This window comes from Phalangium opilio, unplaced genomic scaffold, assembly GCF_054372755.1.
Source record: "Phalangium opilio isolate 3A_F unplaced genomic scaffold, DU_Popi_V2 ptg000009l_1, whole genome shotgun sequence".
Lineage (NCBI taxonomy): Eukaryota > Metazoa > Arthropoda > Arachnida > Opiliones > Phalangiidae > Phalangium > Phalangium opilio.
In genome coordinates this window covers 1,233,162-1,249,943 of record NW_028324146.1, presented here as the reverse complement: position 1 = coordinate 1,249,943, position 16,782 = coordinate 1,233,162, and the positions used below count along the sequence as shown (strand labels likewise).

The following is a 16,782-nucleotide window of genomic DNA, read 5'->3' as shown; positions in this document are numbered from 1 at the left end:
TCGGTTGAAAGGAACGATACCGATGGGATAGGGGAGATATTTATTATTACGGATCTTTTATAATCAAATAAATCAAATAATCGGCATCAAGCACGTGAAGCGAACTCGGATTGTTATCAGCCCAGTCTATCGACGCTCTAATGGCGACTCCACCAAACCAAACGCAAGTAGTCGGCACATTCGGACGCTGCGAAATCTTCGATGATCAGGCGGAATCATGGACTCTATACTCAGAAAGGTTGGATCAATATTTTGAAGCCAATGAGATCACTTCCGATAATAAAAAGAGAGCTGTTTTACTAACGGTGCTGAGTTCTAAAACATATGCTTTATTGCGAAACTTATTAAGTCCTGACAAGCCAACGACGAAGAGTTACGATGAATTAATTGGCACCTTAACTGCGCATTTCACACCCAAACCTGCCATAGCGGTAGAGCGTAACAAGTTTGATTCACGAAAGAAAAGACCCGAAGAGACTGTATCGGAATATATAGCAGAGCTTAAACGATTGAGTGAGCATTGCCAATTTGGTCAAAATTTAGAGGATAGGTTGAAAGACAGACTAGTTTGTGGTATAAACAATGATGGCATGCAGCAACGTTTATTTTCGGAACCGAATTTAACATATGTTCGAGCGGTGGAAATATTAACGACCATAGAGGCAGCCATGCGTAATCAAAGGGAGTTGAAAGGACAAGTGCAAGAATCAAAAGAATCAATAAACATGCTGTCTACGGCTAAGCGTTCGTTTGTCAAATCACGACCTCCCACGTCTTTTACACATCAATCAAATCGAGACAATAGCAGAGGTCGATCGCAATCAACATATAGGAGTCAAGGAACCAATCAACCCTTGCGATCATCAAGCAGTCAACCATCTTATAGCCGCAATTATCAAGGACATCAGTCCCAGTCAAGTAGCACGAGGAACTTCCAGCACCAGGGACAGCGATACCCTGTGTCCTGGAACTATAGACATAATGTCCAACGGCCTTGTATTAGATGCAACAAGTTTGGCCACGTCGAATATAAATGTTCCCATATCAATTCAATATGCAATTATTGTCAGACACAAGGTCATTTAGAAAGAGCCTGTCTCAAGAAACAGTAAGGACATACCAGAAGACCAGAGCAACAGAGAGCGTCACGAATTAACAGCATAGACAATAAAGATCAACAGAATCTAAATGAAGAACATTTGCCTCCACGCGACATCAGTCAGGAAAGGGAACGTGGTTGTCAATCAAACATGGCGGAGTATTCTCCTATCTATTATGTCCAGAACGAACGGGAAGGAGCAAATGAATACCCTACAAGCGATGAGGTTTTGGAATCAAGTATCAATACAGTTAAGGAGGCAACAACAAACAGCGTGCTCCAACAATGTGAGCAAAAAGCGGAAAGAAAGAAATGTCATGAACAGCTGCCACCAGCAGTCACAGTCGAATGCAGCGTAAATGGAAGTAGCGTTAGTTTGCAGCTAGATACGGGCTCAGCGGCAACCATTATCACAGAAAACACTGCAAAGAAAATTCCTAACATAGGGCCTCTACGACCATTCGATTTTAAATTGAGTTCCTTTACGGGACATCCTGTTGTTAACATTATTGGAGAAGCGATGGTCACTGTAACGTATAAGAACCAAACTTGCGAATTGCCAGTAGCCATTAGTCAAGGAACAGGAACTGATCTGTGTGGAAGAACGTGGATATATTCCCATTTGAATATATTGCCATTGCCGCAATCAACTATTGAAATCAATAAAGTTGAATCAAACGCCAAGCTAGAAAACATTCTACAACAACATAAAGAGTTATTTTCTCCCGGTCTGGGTTGTTTAAGAGGATTCCAGGCTCGTATCAATTTGAAACCCGGAGCCGTTCCGAAATTCTGTAAAGCTCGTTCCATACCTTATTCGCTAAAGGACAAAATCGAGAAGGAACTAGAGCGATTGGAATCAAATGGCATAATAACAAGTGTAACACACTCGGAATTTGCCTCACCTATTGTGCCAGTCATGAAAGGAAATGGCAATGTACGTATCTGCGGCGATTTTAAAACAACGGTAAATCAAGTCATCGATGTTGACACATACCCATTGCCCAAGGCGGAAGAGATATTTTCAACTCTAGTCGGTTGCAAATATTTTTCCAAAATTGATATGAAGGAAGCTTACAGTCAAATAGAATTGGATGAAGAGTCCCGAAAGATAGTGGTCATTAATACGCACAAAGGCCTATACCAATATAATCGCCTTCCTTATGGAATATCATCGGCGTCTGCGATTTTTCAAAGAACAATCGAGTCACTACTGAAGGGAGCCTCGAAAACGACGCCCTTCCAGGACGATTTGCTATTGGGTGGAAAAACTGCTGAGGAGAACTTACAAATACTCGATAACGTCCTGACAATCTTGGAAGATAATGGCTTGAAACTAACAAAGGAAAAATGTGTTTTCTTGGAGAAATCTGTCGAATTTTTGGGCTATTACTTAGATGAACAGGGTCTACACCCCCAACCAGCAAAAATGGCCGCTATTTTAGACGCTCCAGCACCCAACAACGTAGAAGAGTTACGAGCATTTTTAGGATTGTTGAATTACTACGCACGGTTCCTTCCCAACAATTCAACCAGATTAGCACCATTATATCAATTATTACATAAGGAAAACAAGTGGAAATGGACGGAATCTGAGATACAAGCCTTCCAAGCGGCTAAAGAAGCCTTAAAGTCTTCAAATATGTTGGCACATTATGATGTCAATAAGCAACTATATCTCGCATGTGACGCATCGCTAGTGGGAGTAGGAGCCGTCCTTTCACATCATGACATGGACATTGAAACGCCTATAGCCTTTGCGTCCAGAAGCTTAACTCAGGCTGAGCGCAACTATTCGCAAATAGAGAAAGAAGCTCTAGCAATAATTTTTGGGGTAACAAAATTTCGCGAGTATCTTCTGGGCCGCAAATTTGTACTAATCACGGACCACCAGCCACTAGTCTCAATCTTCTCTGAGCATAAGACCATTCCGCAAATGACTGCTGCGAGACTACAACGATGGGCTCTAACCTTGGCAGCTTATTCGTACACCATTCAATTCAAGAAAGGCTCGGAAAATGCGAATGCCGATGCCCTTAGTAGGTTACCATTACCGATTCCTGAAGGTACGCCAACACCTCTTCCTTCTGAATACGTGTTCGTATTGAAACACATTGACGGAAGTCCTATCCAAACGCATGATATGGAACAAGCTACAAAGGATGATCATACGCTGATCCAAGTTAAACGCTATATGGTCCAAGGTTGGCCAAAGAGGGTACCTCCTGAGCTAGCACTCTACCACAGACACCGTCACGAGCTGTCCAATGTACATGGTATTTTATTGAGGAGCAATCGTGTCATTGTTCCCTCCGTCTATCAAGAGAGATTACTGGATGAGCTGCATAGTACTCATCAGGGAATTGTCAAAATGAAAGCAACAGCACGATCAACAATTTGGTGGCCTAATTTGGATTCCCACATTGAAGAAAAAGTAAGATTATGCAAGGCATGCCAGGAAGAAGCACAAATGCCTGCTAAACAATTTAGCCCGTGGCCGATGGTAGAAAAACCGTGGTATCGTGTACATGCGGACTTTGCTGGTCCCATTGAGAATAAGTACATTTTGCTCATAGTGGATTCCTATACCAAATGGATTGAACTCGAAATAACAACATCTACCTCTTCAGACACTGTCATTAAAGTCATGCGGGAGAATATCGCACGTTATGGCATAATGCGAATTTTGATTACTGATAATGGCCCGTGTTTTACAAGTGCACAATTTCAAGAATTTACTAAATTCAACGGCATCAAACATGCATGCACAGCGCCATATCATCCGGCCAGCAATGGTCAAGCTGAGCGCTCCATCAAGTCAATGAAGTCCTACTTGAAGAAATTATCTGGAGATTCATCTGAAGCCATCGACGCGATGAACTACGGATTGCACACCTTTCGTAATGGAACTTTAGAACGTCGTTTCGCGCAAATTTTAATGAATTATCGCCGTACCCCTACTCTTAATGGCAAATCACCAGCTGAAATGATGTTGGGCCGCTCAATTGTCACGAGATTAGATCTCTTTCACCCTTCACAGGCATTAGTGGCTCCACCACCAATGACCATCGACACTCAACCCCAATTCCATATCAATGATCATGTCTACGCCAAGAATTTCGGTCGCGGACCTAAATGGTTTGAAGGTCGCATCCTTCAGTCCATTGGTAACATGATGTATTCCATCGAGACACCACAAGGCACTATCAGGCGCCATATTAATCAATTGCGTAAGCGATATGTTGAGGCACATCGCCAAAAGGTTGACGAACAGCGATGCAACAGCCCTACGGTCGGGGACTCTCCAGTTTTCCCTTGGTTCCTGCCAGCCCCAGTGCATACCGCCATACCACCTGTTCTCCGCCCGCCAAACGGCACTACCACACCAGCACCTGTGCGCAACGCACCACCTCATCCTGTTGCTGGTCAACCAACGATGGTCCTTCGCCGCTCTTCGCGACCGCATCAAACCCCACGTCGTTTGATTGCTGAGATATAAAGGATCCCTTACCTCAACATGAACTGTTTTTGTTTTGTATTTTAATTGCATGTTTCATTTTACTTTCGTAAAATTTTTTTTAAGGGAAGGTATATTGTTATATCTAATATCTAATCATATCTAATATCTAATCAATAGCATATATAAAATGTACAAAATAGTCTTCCATTCTCCCACTCACTAAAGATATACTTGGAACAAGAAAAACCACTATATAAATACTTGTAACTTCTAGAAACCCCTAAAGAAATAGTCTGGGGCGTAGCCCCTCAGTTCGCGCCAAAAACTTGCACAGAGCAGAACGAATGTAAAATCTTCCCGTCTCATTAAACGATATATTTATAAGTATAACTTCAATCGTTATTATTTCAACATAAGGACATAACAGACTCAATTGTAATTGGTTCGTCTGTATCCCTTCTTGACTAATTACGAATTCGTCCGTCAATTCCTCCCCCATTTTAGGCGTTCCACCCAATCTGAGCCGTTCCTTAGCGCGCCTATTTCTCTCAGATTTCGCATCCTACTTCCATCATCCTTGGACTGAATACCAAAGCCACAATTCTAAATTCAGTGTATAGCCAATTAATAGCTCAGCTTAAAAAAGTGCCGTAAGATTTCAACATTACTGTTGATGTGTTAATTGCATAATAAAAGACGACTCCCCCTTAAACTCAACGTGTGAAATAATTGTATTGCCAATGAAAAGCAGTTTTGTTGGGGAATAGGTATAAACAGATCCAAGTCGAGGAATGTATTCTGATGGTGTGGGTTAGAGTTTGTAAACCCCATACCATGTAATTCCCTTTTCGCCCAAAAGAACCCTAGCATCTGGAACACGATACGGAACAACACTCTCGAACATTTCTTTCCGCGTATTTCATTGTTCTGCTCTGAGATGACTCCCCGGGGTTTGCTCTATTTCGTCAACAAATCAGTTAAAATGCGACCCTATTGTTCTCAGTTTTCATCGAAGAAAAATGTGCATCATTTTCGAAGATGTTTTAACATTAGCTTCATTTCCCCCAAAAATGTCTAGCCTGATCCGTTCCGAGCGGAACTCGGCCCGAGCAGGCGACAAATGCAAGAATGGAATCCGAGTGAGAGGTGACCTCGGTTTAACGTCACAACTTTTTCAGTGCATTCCCAGAGCGCCCCGTGGAGTCCAATGGCATTCACTATTAATAAGTTACGGATAGCTCTGGATTAATGAAATGCACATAATTTCTGGGGCTCCCAGAACAAATTTGTTTTTCTTCCTGCCAATACGTCTATACATATCTAGGAGGCTATAGGGGTGGGGGAGTCTTCGACTGCCCGATCTTAGAGATCAGGTTTCGACCTCACCGATTTGAGATTCGTGCACGCGCATCACGTGACCACGCAAATCCAATTCAAAAAATATCGGGTTCTTCATGCAAGTCTAGGCTTTAGAAGCAACGCCGCCTATATTACGTGTTCACTACACATGCAGTGATATTTTTTAATTTTATCGGGCGTTAACTCGACTCCCCCAAATAGTTTAATCCATCATAAACACTTATCTGTAGAAGTTTAGGTGTAGGGAAAGAGTAAAAAACCGTTACTTTTATCTAAGAACCTGAATTTACTATTAATAAAAAATAAAATAATGATAAATGTCCCGTTTAAGCACTAAAAAATGCAGCGCGACGCATCAAGTCTTTACTAAAATTGAAACGAACGAACAGACGACACCCGATGACGATGTGCGTGGAACTACGTGCGCGGCTAAGAATCTCCCAGAACGAGTGAAAAAGGGCGGAAACCGCGGCCGATAATATGTAAGCGCGTTTCAATGGGAAAACGGACAGTCGAAGACTCCCTCATCCCTATATCCTCCTAGTACATATTTAGCGAGACATTCGTGCTGATCACGGACTTTTTATACAATGATCAATGGGATCTCGGGCCAAACTCCAAGTAAATGGAATGCAACTTAGGATCCGAGCACGAGCTGATCTTGTTCTACAAATGGAACACGCAATATGTTTCAGAGCATAGTATAGAATACGCCATTAATATCATTTATCAATACGGAAATCAGTGCAAAGTGCCTATGACACTTTTGGTTATTGTGTTACTCACGATAACGGGTATCTCGGAAGGCATTTGAATTGATTATTTAAAAATGCATTATCCTAATTTTGAAGGTCCAGAGTGTCTCCTCGCTGACAAGAACGGCAGCTGTTCCTTAAGCGAGCGCAATAACAAACCTATTAATTACGGAGGTCCACGCTCGAACCTAAACAATACTTGTCCATTTAGCTAAGACCAGAAGTAAGATAAGGGACTAGAAGTATCGAGCTAACCAAATTCTTCACTTGGCGAAAGTGAATATTCTTGATGACGCACCAACGGTTGGCCCTCTGGTAGCGGTTTCAGAATTTTCAATCCAAAACGTGAGACGCTCCTGGCGATAGACGGCAGAACTATATTCAAGCATCCGCGTCCGTGTTCCGCGGCTTTAGGTTCAGGGGAAGGGCATGGACAAAGCAATACTGAAGGACGGATGGCAGAGGGAGAAAGTTGAAAAATACTTGTTATTTCGCCTTCTAGCGGCAGATAGTAGCAAACCTGATAGTGGGGGACATATGGGGGAATCAACGTTCTAAAGAGGGAAGTAGCTAACGTCTTATATTGTCTAGATGGCGCTACGTTTTTCCTGGATTTGACTCAGTATTTTTCATAACACCCCGTCCATTTTGGGACTGAAAAGGGGGAAGCAAGCTTAACGTTGGTTGTTTACTCGCTTAGTATGGGGCTCTATGGGCTGCCGTCGGTCCTTCAGTATTGCTTATTCCATGGGAAGGGGGTAGTAAATTTTTTGGAACTCGACCAATTTTCTTCTCTCTAGTGTAAACGCGATGAAAGCGGCATGAAATCCTCAAATTTGTTCACTAGTGCCAATGCTAGAGCTCTTGACTTCTAGTCTCATCTTACTTCGACTAGGACGTATTTGCAGGCGCTAAACCGTCGAGAAACGGGTAAGCCGTGTAAATAGGGACACAAATAAAGTATAAACAACTGTCAAGCCGCGTCTACATTATTCGATTTTTTAAAAAAGTACACCTGTCACGTTGGTCATTTGAATTAAAAGATATACTTACATTGGTTCAAAAATTCAGAGCTGTGCTAATTAGCTGACAACTAATTGAATTAGAATTAGCAATTAGGGAAATATTTATGAACTAATTAATTAGCCAATTAGCAATTAGACATAGAAACTAATTCAATTCAATTAGAAATTAGGCATTAATTTATCAAACTAATTAATTAGAATTACTAATTTCTAATTAATTACTTGTCTAATTAAGGTAAAAAAGAAACCATAAGTAAACATGAAAGTTTAAAAGTGCCCATGGATTTAGTACTTTGGTAATGCAAAGTTTAATGTTTTAATGCCATTGAAAAACGGGTACGGAAGCCATGAATTATTCTCGAAAAATGAGAGCCTTCCGTCATGTTAAAATTTGTCTCATTTCTTCATTTTCTTGCCACAGTTCCTATAATGGACTCCTGAGTAGTAAATACATGCGCACTGCTATTAATTCGAGTCGGTGAAACAGTCGAAATTTCGACATGGGGCAGTTGCGAACTACGAAATTTCTCAGGTTTGAGGAGCTGAAAAATTTAGAGCAGCACTAAGGTTTCCTCATCGATATAATAAGGCTTTTTCATATTCAAATAGATGAATCAAGAGTTAATTCCTCGATTTTTTACAACAAATTGGCGTAAAAGATTAATTGAAAATTCAATTGGCTAATTAGTTAATCCTAAATCTAATTAAATTTTAATTAGATAATTACCTTTCCGATTCATACTAATTAATTAGAATTACTTCTCAATTAGCACTAAGGTAATTAAAATTCAATTACCATTTTCAATTAGTAAATTTTGCTAATTAATTAGAAATTCAATTAGCTAACTAATTAATTAGCACAGCTCTGTTCAAAATACCGAATTAATATGTAAACTGTGGTTCATTCTGAAACTTGAGCAAAGGTGGGATTGGTTAATAATTTCGTCACACTCGATAAAAATCTTCGGACCTCGAGATAAAAATCTTCGGACCTCGAGATAAAAATCTTCGGACCTCGAGATAAAAATCTTCGGACCTCGAGATAAAAATCTTCGGACCTCGAGATAAAAATCTTCGGACCTCGAGATAAAAATCTTCGGACCTCGAGATAAAAATCTTCGGACCTCGAGATAAAAATCTTCGGACCTCGAGATAAAAATCTTCGGACCTCGAGATAAAAATCTTCGGACCTCGAGATAAAAATCTTCGGACCTCGAGATAAAAATCTTCGGACCTCGAGATAAAAATCTTCGGACCTCGAGATAAAAATCTTCGGACCTCGAGATAAAAATCTTCGGACCTCGAGATAAAAATCTTCGGACCTCGAGATAAAAATCTTCGGACCTCGAGATAAAAATCTTCGGACCTCGGGATAAAAATCTTCGGACCTCGGGATAAAAATCTTCGGACCTCGGGATAAAAATCTTCGGACCTCGGGATAAAAATCTTCGGACCTCGGGATAAAAATCTTCGGACCTCGGGATAAAAATCTTCGGACCTCGGGATAAAAATCTTCGGACCACGGGATAAAAATCTTCGGACCTCGGGATAAAAATCTTCGGACCTCGGGATAAAAATCTTCGGACCTCGAGATAAAAATCTTCGGACCTCGAGATAAAAATCTTCGGACCTCGAGATAAAAATCTTCGGACCTCGAGATAAAAATCTTCGGACCTCGAGATAAAAATCTTCGGACCTCGAGATAAAAATCTTCGGACCTCGAGATAAAAATCTTCGGACCTCGAGATAAAAATCTTCGGACCTCGAGATAAAAATCTTCGGACCTCGAGATAAAAATCTTCGGACCTCGAGATAAAAATCTTCGGACCTCGAGATAAAAATCTTCGGACCTCGAGATAAAAATCTTCGGACCTCGAGATAAAAATCTTCGGACCTCGGGATAAAAATCTTCGGACCTCGGGATAAAAATCTTCGGACCTCGGGATAAAAATCTTCGGACCTCGGGATAAAAATCTTCGGACCTCGAGATAAAAATCTTCGGACCTCGAGATAAAAATCTTCGGACCTCGAGATAAAAATCTTCGGACCTCGAGATAAAAATCTTCGGACCTCGAGATAAAAATCTTCGGACCTCGAGATAAAAATCTTCGGACCTCGAGATAAAAATCTTCGGACCTCGAGATAAAAATCTTCGGACCTCGAGATAAAAATCTTCGGACCTCGAGATAAAAATCTTCGGACCTCGAGATAAAAATCTTCGGACCTCGGGATAAAAATCTTCGGACCTCGGGATAAAAATCTTCGGACCTCGGGATAAAAATCTTCGGACCTCGGGATAAAAATCTTCGGACCTCGGGATAAAAATCTTCGGACCTCGGGATAAAAATCTTCGGACCTCGGGATAAAAATCTTCGGGCCTCGAGATAAAAATCTTCGGACCTCGAGATAAAAATCTTCGGGCCTCGAGATAAAAATCTTCGGACCTCGAGATAAAAATCTTCGGACCTCGAGATAAAAATCTTCGGACCTCGAGATAAAAATCTTCGGACCTCGAGATAAAAATCTTCGGACCTCGAGATAAAAATCTTCGGACCTCGAGATAAAAATTTTCGGACCTCGGGATAAAAATCTTCGGACCTCGGGATAAAAATCTTCGGACCTCGGGATAAAAATCTTCGGACCTCGGGATAAAAATCTTCGGACCTCGGGATAAAAATCTTCGGACCTCGAGATAAAAATCTTCGGGCCTCGAGATAAAAATCTTCGGACCTCGAGATAAAAATCTTCGGACCTCGAGATAAAAATCTTCGGACCTCGAGATAAAAATCTTCGGACCTCGAGATAAAAATCTTCGGACCTCGAGATAAAAATCTTCGGACCTCGAGATAAAAATCTTCGGACCTCGAGATAAAAATCTTCGAGACCAGCTTGAGACAGAGATCTTCGAGATTGTAATCGAAATCATTGATATATATCAATGCTCGAGATAGTATTGACATAGCCATATTAATTGCTTGGTAGGGCGAGTCTGTGATTTGAATTGTACGATTTAAGTATCCCCTTGGGGATGTCTATCTAATGGGCAATAATGGGTGTCCATTCAATTTTGAATAGTGTCAAATTAAAGGAGATAAATGTTCCGATTGTTACCTGGCCAATATAAAAAGGATAACCCGTTCCTCTTGGCTATAACACTTATTGATTATTGAAGAACTTGGCCCAATAATTCAATATGCGAGCAATCTTCATTCTAGCCTGCACCCTCTTCGTTACTTGCCGAGGTAAGACAACTTTTAATAGAATTATATTAAGTGATAGTGTTTAAGCCTGACTACGGCAGGCGAGACCGGTCTTGTTAGGACCAAATGATTGCCAGAAGCAAATAAGACCACAGGAAGATTTCGGGGATTTTAGAATTTTTTGTTTCTCGTATTTCTTTCAAAACAGGCCAGAATCAATTAAAGAAACACTTTTAGGGGAGACTTGTGGGCATTTCAGCATTTTTGGCATCGTTGTCGGGGTCCCATCATACCCCTTGCCGAATTTCAACCTATAGGTTTAGAATTTTATTGCCACAATTTAACTTTATTCCTAAGCGCACTCGAATTGTTCAGTAGTTTTATTTAACGGCGCGCTATTCAAAACTGTGCAATTTAATGATCATAACTTGTTTAGGGCGTGGCCCAATAGAACTGCACTTTGGTTGAAACACTTAACTAGAACCAGAAGTAAGATGAGACTAGAAGTATTGAGGTAATCAAATTCTTCACATGGCGAAAGTTAATATTCTTGATTACATACCAACGGTTGGCCCTCTGGTAGCGGTTTCTGAACTTTCCCTCCAAAACGTGAGACGCTCGGGGTGGTAGACGGCCGAACTAGATTCAAGCACCCGCGTCGGTGCTCAGCGGCTTAGGTTGAGGGGAAGGGGATGGGAAATGTTTTTGGAACTCGACAAATTTTTTTCTCTCTAGTGTAGGCGCGATGGAAGCGGCATAAAATCCTCAAATTTGTTCACTAGTGCCAGGATCCATTTTCAATGCTAGAGCACTTCACTTCTAGTCCCTTATTTTACTTCTGCTAGAACTTAGTTTCAATGAATTACGATATTACGTTTTTTACGCAGGTCAGGCGGCCTTGGACGAAGTCTGTGCCACCCTCGACGCCAACGCCACCGCTTTGAGGGTAATTAAGCTTATAGTGTTTTCCATTGGGATGATCCGAGCGCTCCTAAAAAAATTCGTCTTTCATTTGAGAAATATGAGAGGCTCTGAGACTCTGCGTCTTCCATTGACTCAGTCGCTCCGTCCCGGTTTGCTCCCTGATTGATCCCAACCGCTCTGACGCGAGAAATCAAACGTCTGATTACGTCAAAAACCCTCTGAAAAAACTTTCGTCTTTCATTGGGAGCAGAGAGAATTTACAATAGGGAGTGGAAACTGAGGAATGTTATGTAGCTCAAAAATCACGTGATCAACAAAACTGGCCAGCTGGTCTTTTCCGGATTAATTTTTTGTGGCCCCTCCCTCTAGGGTGGGTCTAAACATTTTGCGCTAGGGTCTCCAGTGGAGAGTGATACTACCTTTTTAGGGAAAGGGAAACGTCTGACTTAAAATAACTCCAAATTACGCCAGTCTCACTCGAAATCGCGAACCCTTATTGGCTAATTGTACAACCAACAGTGATCGAGGGCAAACTTTAAAATTAAAGGAGAGTAATGTGACCAGAAATTTACCTGGCCAGCTTTAGCGTCGCAGCCTACTTGTTTGAGCTACACTGTATTTATCACTGTCAAGGGCAAAAGCTTCCACTCCCTATTGTAAATTCTCTCTGTTGGGAGCAACTAGATCAGGTGCTCCGAGCTAGAGCTATGACGTAACAAAAAAAATACGGAGCAATCTCGGAGCGCTCTCGAGCGACCCCTATGGAAAACGCTTTGTAAATTTGGCAAAACTATAGGGATATTTCTAATAATATTACATTTTAATGCTTGTATCGTTAGTCGGAGGAGGAACCATGTCGGTTTTCTTGCATTAGTGGAACGACCAAGCTTTCGGACGATAATGTCATCCCGGACAGAACTCCCTGCAATTCACCCGAGCAAGGACCCCAGCGTCGAGTAAGTATTACACAAGACATCAAAGTTGACCATTGGGGAATTGAATCATTCTGAAATTTCTCTCGTTTGAAGGAATGTATGGCGGGAAAGTGCATTACGAAAGACGCCTCTGACGCCTGTCTTCGAGCCATGTCCACTGGTGACACCTTAGAAGACATAATTAACGACGTAAGACCACATTCAACGACTGTTCATAAGTTTCTTGTCAGGGTCTCGTTTAGTCAATACAACTAACGAGCTTAATTGGTGCTGGGAGGTCATGTCTTAAGAATAGTTGTGTTTTTTAACAAAAAAACCTCATGGTCTTGGCCATCTTGTTCCAATGATGCTTGCCTCTAAGTCATGTGACTTAAAAGTATTGCAATCATGAAAGAACGACTTTATTTATAAATTAATTGCAATACTGGACTGAACACTAATTTACATTCATTATCTTTGAAAATCACATACAAATGTTTTTTGTTGATATGTGAAGGGGAGAGTAGAATCAGCAATCAATACCCGCTTGACCCCTTTTAAACTATAGAACAAGTCCCTGTCCTTATGGTGGAGTGGCACATACTTTGCTACTAATCAACAATTGTTATATTGCAAAATTAGACTTGGTAAACAAATACAGGATATATTAGGAAAATTTGGGAGAATAGGTTCAAAAACAAGGGATTTTTAGGACGGCAGAACTCCTTGCCAGTACACATGAACACGTATCCCAGTTTAGAAAATAGAGTAGAAGACTAAAACATTTATACGCAGGGTGAATGCGCAGTGACATGCCAACTGAGCGGCAACTCGACCAAGACAGCCAATAAACGTCGAGGAACTCCTTGCAGACTCGAGACCGACGACCAATCAACGGACGGAAGACGCCCCACCCCGGTAACATTCTATTTAATTAAAACCGAGAAATTAATTAAATGGCCAGACAAACCCCTTTTTTAATTAACGAACTTCGAACATCCGTTGCCATTAAAACAGCAGCGGGTAACTTAGCTAGGTTTTCATAAATGACAATAGAAGTTTCAAAAGTCGGCGTCTGGCCATTTAATTATCACCGTTAGTCGGAGTTAATAATAATAGCGTTGGAATTAGGCGGAATGTGTCAACGGGGAGTGCAAAGCTAGGAACGAACCCGGTCCAGGACCCCGACCCGGACCAGGACCACGCCCACGTCCACGCCCCCATCGCCACAGTGACGAGAGCGGCAGTGGCAGCGGCAGCGGAAGCCATGAAAGAAGACGAGGAGGTCGAGGTGGAAGACGGGGAGGACGCGGCAGAGATTGAAATACGACAAATAACAAGATGACTAAACACTAAGCTGTTTCAAAATAATAATATTAATAATAAATGCTTTGCAAATGTCTCCATTTTCGAATTCTGTATTGCTATAATAACTTTACCCAGAAGGATGACACTCTGCATCCTCTTAATACTTTAATTGTGTAACATGATTATTCTCCTGCTGATCAAACTTCAGATGTTCATCGCACTGTGCTAGGGTGAATTCTATAACAGTTTGGTACTAAATCCCCTAGCAATCAACCCACAGGCGACCCTTGGCAAGTAGTTAGGTGCTAATACAGTAATGATGAGGGAACTATTTATCGCGTATGTGATTCGGTTTAGAAACCTTGCTACAAATGTTAATCTGATGTTGGGAAGAATCATGTTACAATGACCCCGATTTGTGGTACACTTCTCTCGAAGAGAATTATTACAAACTTCTGCTTTAACTGAAGAAACCAAATGAACCGAAGTCGTTTATTGGAAACCTGATTTACAAAGCAAGTGTTCGTAACGCGTGGTTCAAGGAGCTATACCTAGTGTTGTAGAATTTGTCCATAATCAATTAAAACAGCGTTTCGTCAAATCAGTGAGCGGCAAATTACTATGTCGTGATAGAGGTTTGAAAATAGAGTAGCAGGATTTTCATATCAACTTTGGAATTTTGAGTTTAAAAATAGTCATAGACACTAAGCAGAATGGTCTTATAACTAACTAGAAGAATCTATAAAAAAATTTACTTGATTTTCCATTTCACCCTCCGTTTAATGGATAACGCCTTAAATCTAACATAAGAAATTGAACAATGCCAACAGTTTCGACTTAAACTCGGTCACAAAACCATCGTCTATCCTACCACCCCCTTCGAGACAATTTGTATTCATAATCGGACAAAAGACGAGCACTTGCAACTTCGAAAACATAAGGAAAGACTTATTCTATAACTATATAAATAAAAGTCCTTACTGACTGATAATCAACGCCAAGCCCAAACCGCTTGCCCTAGAAGGCTGAAAATTTGCAGGAACGTTACTCATAAGTAGTAGGCGCGTACTAAAGAAGATTTTTCCAATCCGCCGCCATTTTAATAAATGGCGCCCAGAAGTGTAAAAAATCTTCTCTATGCAAAACCCGCGCGTTTCAACCCATTTCACAAATATATAGTACACCGGTTTCCTTTAACCTATAGACAGGCTGAATGGTCTTTCGGGTTCGATTTTTTGCCATCTTTATAAATGGCGGCCAGAAAATTAAAAACCCTTCTTTATGGAATAATGTCCGCGTGTAAAGTAATAATAAAAAATGCATCCCTAGGGGCTGACGGGCAACGCCGAGTGCCTTCGCTCCTAGGGTGCTACAAAAAATATTAGTCGAATCAGTAAAATCTACCCATTCTTTATATCATTATGATGGAAGTTCTTATTTTACGCGAGCGATGCCGCGGCGGGTAACAGCTAGATAGAGATATAGCTCGTCGTCTCTCGTATTTACTCTATCAGCGCCTGTAGAGATCTTACCCGCGTTACACCAAGAATGGCCGTCGAAGATTAAGAAGGCGTTGGGGTTTTCTTACGAATATTCCAAATCGGTGTTTCGTAATTTCTCTTTAAAGATAAGAGGTTCCTTGAAGTGTTTTCAATTGATGGCACGCACTCGAACGACGATAAAGAAAGATTATTCGATCCCTGATTTCCCCTCGAGAGCATCGAGCGACAAAAAGATAATATCACTCACAAATAACGTAGCAAATAAAAGTATGAAATGAACTCAAAATTAAATATAAAGATTCACCTAACACTATCTATCTTCAACTACCCACACAAAATCTAATAAATAATTTTAATTTCATGCCAATGAAAAGCAGTTGTTAGTAGCAATGAGGACACGGGATGGGTCAGGGGCACAGCCAATAAATTTAATTAAGGAGATTAATACATACAATAATATATACAGAGACACTGTGGTAGGATCGTAGTACGAAGAGTTCTTTGAGAGAAATTGAGTGAAATATGTATAACTTGTACCATAAGCTTGTAAGTGGTATGTTCCATAAGAATGACATTACATAAACTTGGTAATGCTACTGAGAGACTTACAGCTCGAGCTAGTTCGAGAACGACGGAAGTGAGTCAATTGAAGTTCTACACTCGGTGGTTAATTTTGCACGACTACCATCTAGGTCCTATTTAGTCTGTATTACTAAGCCCCCTTTGACAGCAACGCCTTGTAAGGCGTCGCTTTACTTGAATCTATGGCCTACGTCACACGTATACTTAGTAATGTTAGAGACTTACAGCTCGAGCTATAGTTCGAGAACGACGGAAGCGAGTCAATTGAAGTTCTACACTCGGTGGTTAGTTTTGCAGGACCTCCATTTAGGTCCTATTTAGTCTGCATTACTAAGCGGCCTTTGACAGCTTTGATGTCGCTTTACCCTGAATCTATGACCTTCCTCATTCACTTCATGACAAGCTCCAGTTTCTAAGTTACCAGTGACAAACTTATGGCCAACATATCTTATGAACTTATGCTTGTAAGAAATATTTGCTCCCATGGTCATGATTAGAGTGCTTTTTAATTAGCATTCTCTGTTCAGTTTCTAAATTAAAATTTGAGGGGGTCAGCAGTAAAATACTAGTTTTCATAACTTGATTTGGGGAGAAAATTAATCGCGGAAAAAGCCACAGAATATTATGAACTAAAAATGCCACATTTTTGGAGCA

At 41.0% G+C, this 16,782-nt stretch overlaps 2 protein-coding genes across 2 annotated transcripts; both read left to right on the top strand.

Moving 5' to 3' along the window:
- The first annotated feature begins 20 nt into the window (after nt 1-20).
- Nucleotides 21-1,233, top strand: LOC149713036 (uncharacterized). Its single transcript, XM_089845152.1, has one exon. It carries the CDS (start codon nt 141-143, stop codon nt 1,110-1,112), a length of 972 nt encoding a protein of 323 aa, XP_089701278.1. The 5' UTR covers nt 21-140; the 3' UTR covers nt 1,113-1,233.
- Nucleotides 1,234-10,837: 9,604 nt separating this feature from the next.
- On the top strand, nt 10,838-14,104 carry LOC149713035 (uncharacterized). Its single transcript, XM_089845236.1, has 6 exons — nt 10,838-10,940; nt 11,786-11,844; nt 12,662-12,778; nt 12,851-12,946; nt 13,532-13,654; nt 13,868-14,104. Exons 1-6 carry the CDS (start codon nt 10,892-10,894, stop codon nt 14,057-14,059), a joined length of 636 nt encoding a protein of 211 aa, XP_089701362.1. The 5' UTR covers nt 10,838-10,891; the 3' UTR covers nt 14,060-14,104.
- The last annotated feature ends 2,678 nt before the right edge of the window (nt 14,105-16,782 follow it).